This window comes from Mercurialis annua, linkage group LG1-X, assembly GCF_937616625.2.
Source record: "Mercurialis annua linkage group LG1-X, ddMerAnnu1.2, whole genome shotgun sequence".
Taxonomy (NCBI): Eukaryota; Viridiplantae; Streptophyta; class Magnoliopsida; order Malpighiales; family Euphorbiaceae; genus Mercurialis; species Mercurialis annua.
The window spans coordinates 66,822,568-66,829,741 of NC_065570.1; the positions used below are offsets into that span (position 1 = coordinate 66,822,568).

A 7,174-nucleotide genomic window follows, 5' to 3' on the forward strand; every position below is an offset into this window, starting at 1 on the left:
GGTTCCTTTATCTGGAAACCCGGTAGCACCACCCTAGGAGTGGGAGCAGAATCATCACCCTTCTGAGAAGAAGGTGGCTTGCCTCCAGCCGTGGAAGGAACATCGCCTCCTTTCTTAGCAGGCGCCTTCTTAGCTTCAGAAGACGGCTTGGGATCAGCTTGGGGAAGGGCCTCCCTCTCTCGAGCCTCTCGACGAGCTCTCCTGTCCTCCATGACCTTCTGCTGAAGTTCTTTGAAGTTCGGCACTGAAAAATCAAAGTAAACAAGATTCAGAAAACGATTCACAAAAATTAAAAGGGAATAAAAACTTCATGGTACAAACAAGATACCAGAAGGACTAAGAGGCATAGAAGAAATATTAAGAGGGGAAGAAAGCAGTGGTTCGCCCATATCAGGGAACTCATCTCCATTATCAGGCGATGTCTCCCTCTTGTCCTCACTCTTCTTCCTCTTCCCCCTTTTTTCACCCTGCGCTCTCTTATTTCTCTTGGAAGCAACACTTTGGTCCCACCCGAAGTAGGAATCTATCAGATTCACTACATGCACCTTAGCGCCACCTCGAAGCAGACGCAACGTCTCTTTATCAACCTCGCTCAGGTTCGCCTTTTCCAGCTTAAGGGGCCCTTCCACAAAAACATTCGGAATGGAGCCCCAACCACCTTCCTTTTTGGCGATGACGAAGTTACCTTTCCACCGCTTCAAGGAATTGGGAAGGCCAGTGAAGGGAGATCTTCCGGGTTGCAAGTAGAAGAACTCATCGCTTTTCTTCCTTCCCAGAGAATAGATCGCCCTAACAATCTCATAGCCCACCTGTCTCTTCAGTTGGAGACCACGAATAAAAACTCCGGTCAAGTGACGGTGGGCATTAGGATGGAGTTGACCCAAGGGGATCTTGAAATTATCGAACACTTCTTGGGTGAAGAGATCGAGTGGTAGTCTCAAACCCGCCTCAAAATCTTCAACGAATAGCAACTGTTCATCATCCTTTAAGACCTGGCTAACAGCCGAGCCCTCAGATGGAATCCGAAGGCTAATGAAGGGGGGAATTTCGTACCTCGCCCTAATCCAAACAAGGGCTTCTTTACCCAGACTGATGGTCCACTCAGACAAGGGTTTTTTATTACTAGAAGATGTCCCAGAAGTCCCTTTACGTCTCTTAAAAACAAAATCCTCCTCATCTCCTTCATCATCACCCAGTCCACCATCTCCGACCTCATCTTCACCAGCATCCTCAAGGGGAGCCTCGCCCTCTGGCTCCCTGTCATCAACACCCTCCTCACTGTCAGGGATTACCTTCTGAGACAACCCTTCCTCGTCAGATGACAACTCAACGAGGGTAGCAAGAGGAACAGGGTAGGTTGGGTCACTAGCAGAACTCTCAGAGGAAGAGGAAGAAGAAGGGGAAGACACCGAAACCCCTAAAGTAGACATCCTAAAAATATACTATCTGAAAGCAAACAAGAAGAAGGAAGCAAGAAGACAAACAAAAATAGCTAAGCCACTTACTGATTGAGAGAGAAAGTCCGGTGCTATGTAACTCGAAGAAAGCCTGGTTGAGAAATAAATCAACAGAAGAAGAGAATCAGAGATAAAAATTAACAGGGAATCAGAGAGAAAAGTTAAGAGTAAAAAACTTTTAATTAAAGAATATATACCTCTTTTATACACTCGAATGCCTGACAGCAGGAAACTCCTCGAAACAATCAATGAAAAACCAAAAGTCGCGTTCTTTTATAGTCAGAAAACGCTTCAGATTCGTAACCGTTGAAAGAAACGTTTGAAATTCAAAATTGTTTCGAAAATTTCGGAAATTCGAATTTTGAAAAATTGGCGCTTCAAGTCTTTGACTTAGCAAGATTACAAGGGGGGGACATCTGATACCGACCTAATAATATTCGAACTCCAGGCATCGCCTAACAAATGCTATGCTCGCCCAACGGGTCTCCAAATCTCCCATCGCCCATGTCTGTCTCGGGCGGACTCCTCCAGGTCTGCCATCCAGGCGACCTCATCCACTCTGTTTCCTGACACCCACTACCCGGGATAATCGGGAACGTGCCTTCACCATTATCAATAATCGTGGGACAAACCCACGATTTACCAGATAACCACCGCCTTAAAATCATTATAAAAGGAAGCCACTGAATGCCGAGAAGGGTAAGCACAAATCAGACTTAAATACTCTTACACTCATTTACCTACCAAAAAACACTCTCTGACTTAAGCATCGGAGTGGCTTTCAGGCTGAGCAAGCCTGAGGTCCTTTGAGCTTATATTTGTTACTTGTGCAGGAAAAGCAGTACAGGCGACCCTTGGAAGATCGACCTGTATCAATATATTATGTTTCTTTTATAGCCATTTTTGAATCACTTTTGTTTTTTTTATTGTGATTAAACCTTTTATTACGACACGATACGAAAATGTTTGATATTTTATTGCGATTAAATCTTATATACATGGTTGTCATGTTGTTAAAAAAATCGGGTTAATTCGAATTTGGCTATAAAAAGAACATAATTTGTCAAAACGGATTATATTTATAAATTTTGAAAAGTTTGGTCGTAACTGACAAAAATCATAAAGTTTGATATTTTTTAAGGGCTTGGTATGAAAAAAAACACATTTGTCGCAGCCGATTAAGGACTGAAGTTCCCCGTCATCATATATTTGTTACTCACGAAAAAAACACTCCATGTGGCCTCATTAAAGATTTACGACATAAAAAATTCTAATATAGCATAAATTGTGTAATACAAATTTAACATCAAAAATATTTTTTATTACAATTGTTTCTTAAATTGGAGAGTTTTGTATGCAATATAACCTTGACCTGATGCCACATGGATTTCTTTTTAATGAGTGGCAAATACATGGCCAACTCAGATATTTTAGTTTTTTTTTCTTAGACTGAGTTTATAATTTATTAATATTAGCAAAGCGATCGGATATTAAAAAATAAAAAGTTAGAAAAAAGATTATATAAAATTTCTTAAAATCTAATTTGTTGGATATTTATAAAAATATATGGTTTCAGTTTTGAATTATTGCTACTATGTAATTTGTTATACACATGAAGGCTTATTTTCCTATGCCATATGTAAAATAATTATTTGGTGTGAATTCTTTAGTATTTGAAATATGTTTTTTAGTTTTGACTAATTAAAATTTGAATCAAATAGACCGATAAAGTAATTAAATTAAAAACTGATAATTTTTTATTCATAAAATTTGAATCCCAATTTTTTTCGAAGAGCAATTAAATTTGTTAATTACTATTATTATGATATGCTTTTCATTTAGAGGAGTATAACATGTTAGTTAATTAAATCAAAAATATATATAAATAAATTATAGATATATTTTGGAGGAAAGTTTTAATTCATGAATGAGTTGAGAGTGACAAGTTTATATAAAGTAGGTGTAAGATTTTTTTGTATCACAATAAAATAAAAGCATGTGAAATTCGTGCTTTGCTTTATTTATGGTTAGTGATAGTCTATTAGTCTGAGTGGGACATTATATATAATAGTTAGATGTTATCAAATTTGAATTATTAAACATAACATATATATGATATATAAATGAAAAATGCTACAATAATTGCACCGTAGCTGTAATACCCCGTATTTTTAAAGTACCAACTAAAATGCTACGAGGCGTAAGTGCGAGAATTTAATAAAGGACATCGGAATTAAGTTCGAGAAATAAGAAGTTAGACGGAAGCGGGTCTATTAAAAATTATCGTAAAATAATAATTTAAGTGGATATTATTGTTTTATAAATTGGATTTTTAGCGGGACTAAGAAGAGATCAATAAAGTAAAATAAAATTAAATGGAAAGTCCCGAGTTAATAAATTTTACGATAAAGTTCGTAAAATAAAATAAAGGAGCTAAGATTAAATTTATAAATTTGGACAAAAGTATTTTATTAAGCGGAATTTGAATATCGGAAAAAGAAAAATGATATAAATAAATTATTTGGATCCGGATAAATAAATAATACGATGGAATCCATTACTTATCAATAAAGAATAACCGTCAAGATTCCGCGTAATTATGAAAACGACTTGGATTAAATTGGAGCAATTGAAATTTAAAGGTTTAAGTGCAAGCGGTGCATACTTCAAACACCTATATGGTTATTTTTCCCCTCATTTCAATCAAATGAGGACACCTATTATCCCACCTCTTCATTTACTCTTGCATATCAACAATTAGATGGAACAAATAAACCAAAACCCTCATCCTTTCAAGATGCCGAAGCTATCTTCTTCAACCTCCATCATGCTCTTTTGAGCACTTCTCACGGCGGCGAGCATATCTTGGAATTCCGACACTTGTTTTCAAGGATTCAAGCTCGGTTGAAGAGTCGACTCATATACGGACAAGGTATAATTTATGGTTTTAGAATTGGATGTGTTTTGAATTAGTTTGTGGAGATTAAATATTGGATTTTCTGTTTTGGATTAAGTGTGTGTTGTTGGTGAGTTTGAGAGTTGGAATTAGTTGGCTTTGAGTTTAAAAATGGAAGAATCTTGCTAAGCCTCGAGAGCACATCGGAGTCGGACTCCGACGGCTGGAAACTGCTCCGGTGAGCAGCAATTGCTGCTCACCAAGAGCAGCAAAAATTCTGCTCACAAGCAGAATTCTGCCGAAGGCAGAATTCTGCCAAGAGCAGAATTCAGCTCTGCTCTTGCGAGCAGAGCTGAGCAGCTCTTAGAGGGCTGTAATCGCAGCCCTCGGCCGTCGTAGGGAGCGTAATTTTGACACTAAGACAGCCCCTATTTGAGTGGTAATTGGTTCGGATTAATATGAGTTTGTTCAAAGGTTTCGCGACGAATAGTTATGACGATTTAAGTTGGCGTTGAGGTGTTTCAAGAGATAATTTTAAAAGCAAGAAAAATGTACAAAACATATATATTTAAGTTAAGTTGGTTATTTGATAATAAGAATGGTGTTTAAGTCTAGTGTTAGAATTTTAATATAAGTGAAATTATAAGTTAAAACAAGGATTAGTACATAGCGAGGAGCTAACTTTGAAAGAGGATTGCGAGCTAACGAAATGTCGGAATGAGTTGGTTTTGGTGTCGTTGTGTTCGTTACGGAACCGAGAACAAAATTGCAGGACAGTCGCTGCCACAACAGTGGCCAGACAGCTGCAGAATTGACTGCAAACAGCAGCCCTTAGGGCTGTTCTGCTGTCAATAAAACAGCTCGGGGAAGCAACTTCTGAGCTAGTTTCCGACACCTTCGAGTTTGATTTTGAGTCCGAGGTCTAAATGAAAGTTGTAAAGGACGTCATGGACTATAGGAATATTAAATTTGTTTAGGATTAAAACCAGTTTACGTGCTCTGTTTCTTAGCCCGAAACAGCAGCCATGGTGGAATGTTTTGCGGCCAAATATGACAGTTTTAGGGAACCAACTTCGGGACAAATTTTCAACACCTTAGGACTATTATTTCAGTCTAGAACCTAAAGGAAAATTGTAGATGGGATTACGGACTATAAGAGTGTTAAGTTTGTTTGGTACTTGGGCTATTTTACGGGAACGTTTTAATAGTTCAAAGTCGACTAGTTAAGCTAGTTTTGGAAAAACTAGATTTGAGTTAACAAAATGTTAACTCGTTAATGATTTGATTATTAATTTGACATTTTGAGTTAAAGTTGATTATAAAATATGGAAAAGGGAATTATTAAATTAATTATCGATTATCTCGATAATTAATTTAATTTAGCAAAATTGGATAACTAATAAATAACATTTGGACTAATGTTATTTATTACACGAAGTTATATTTTTAAAAGATTGTCGATTTATTCCGAGACAATAGAAATAAATTTATTCGCTAAGTATTATATAGCAAGAACGCCTTCGGATTAGAATTCATTTTAATCGAGTCTAGTTATCGTATTTGTGTAGACCCGGCGAGGCAACTACCGACGGGACCTGGAACTTGAGGAGCGTGACATAGCGTTATCCGGTTTGGAAACTAGGAATAGCAAGTGGTGAGTTTATATTAATACTGTCGATTTTTAATACTTGCATTATTTTACCAAATGCTTTATTTAAATTGTTTTATTGCATTTAAATGTTTTAAAACCCTTATATAGATCCGATGAAACGAGCTATCTATTGGGCAACAATAGAACTGTGTGTACACCAGTCATAATAAACTGAATATACATAAAATACAAACGAATATTCAGTAAGATATGAAGCCATAAAGAATATCCTTTAATATCGACTGATGCTAGTAACTCGGTTGAACTATCTCGGGACTGCATCAGAAAATGATTAATGCTAGTAACTCGGTTGAACTATCTCGGGACTGCATTAATCGAGATACAAGGTAACTCGGTTGAACTATCTCGGGACCTGTATCTCTCCCATTTAACTCGGTTAAACTATCTCGGGACTTGGGCCAATAACTAAGCTTTGAATTGTATCGGTATGATCGTAATCGGAAGAACATAATGAATAATAAATGTAATGAATAAGAAACATAATGAACTTAGGGTTTCATTCGGTTCCGTATTTGGATACATAAAAATATGTTTTGTTTTTATTAATTGTCTGCAGTATTATATGAACTCACTCAGCGTCGTCTGACCCCCCAACAGTGTTTTATTTCAGGTGATAGTATTTTGAAGGCAAGGACTTCCATTCTTGTTCCGGAAGTCTGCAATATTTTAAGTATATGTATTGAAGTATGCTTCAAATCCTAGCGCTGCAGTAGTCAGTAGATGTCAGTATAAAAATAATATTTTGTGTCAAACAATATTTTGCTATTAACTCTGAGATGATAAATGTATGTTCATAGTTTATATAAATCACGCTTTTTATTCGTGTTATTTCTTTACCAATTATCCATGAATGGAATTGATTATTATTTTATGAATTGGCATAAGTTGAAACAGGGCAATGCTAAATGCGAGATATCGTTTTATAAGACCCTGATTTCTAATATCGTTTCGCATCGGTTTTCAGAAAGTAATTTAGATATTCTGAAATCTATATAATTGTATTGTATAAAGAAATTTTCTGAAAACATTTTACATATTGATATATGTTTGAATTGCGAAAAATTTCTACTCGTTTTTAGGCTTGCTACGGGTTTCGGAGCTACCACTCCCACTCCCTAGCGCCGGTCTCGACCCTCGATTTTGGGTCGT

At 36.6% G+C, this 7,174-nt stretch overlaps 1 protein-coding gene and 1 long non-coding RNA gene across 2 annotated transcripts; one reads left to right on the plus strand and one right to left on the minus strand.

Moving 5' to 3' along the window:
• Positions 1 to 291: 291 nt before the first annotated feature.
• LOC126665683 (uncharacterized) lies at positions 292 to 2,325 on the minus strand. Its single transcript, XM_050358551.2, has 2 exons — positions 1,655 to 2,325; positions 292 to 1,548 (listed from the first exon to the last, which is right to left on the minus strand). Exon 2 carries the CDS (start codon positions 1,428 to 1,430, stop codon positions 309 to 311), a length of 1,122 nt encoding a protein of 373 aa, XP_050214508.2. The 5' UTR covers positions 1,431 to 1,548; positions 1,655 to 2,325; the 3' UTR covers positions 292 to 308.
• A 1,721-nt stretch (positions 2,326 to 4,046) lies between these two features.
• LOC126681942 (uncharacterized) lies at positions 4,047 to 6,853 on the plus strand. Its single transcript, XR_007641397.2, has 3 exons — positions 4,047 to 4,389; positions 5,922 to 6,007; positions 6,623 to 6,853. It is a non-coding gene; the product is annotated as an uncharacterized LOC126681942 (long non-coding RNA).
• Positions 6,854 to 7,174: the final 321 nt, after the last annotated feature.

Coding starts and splice junctions, on each gene's coding strand:
- LOC126665683 (XM_050358551.2), bottom strand. CDS start 1,430: ATGTCTACTTTAGGGGTTTCGGTGTCTTCCCCTTCTTCTTCCTCTTCC.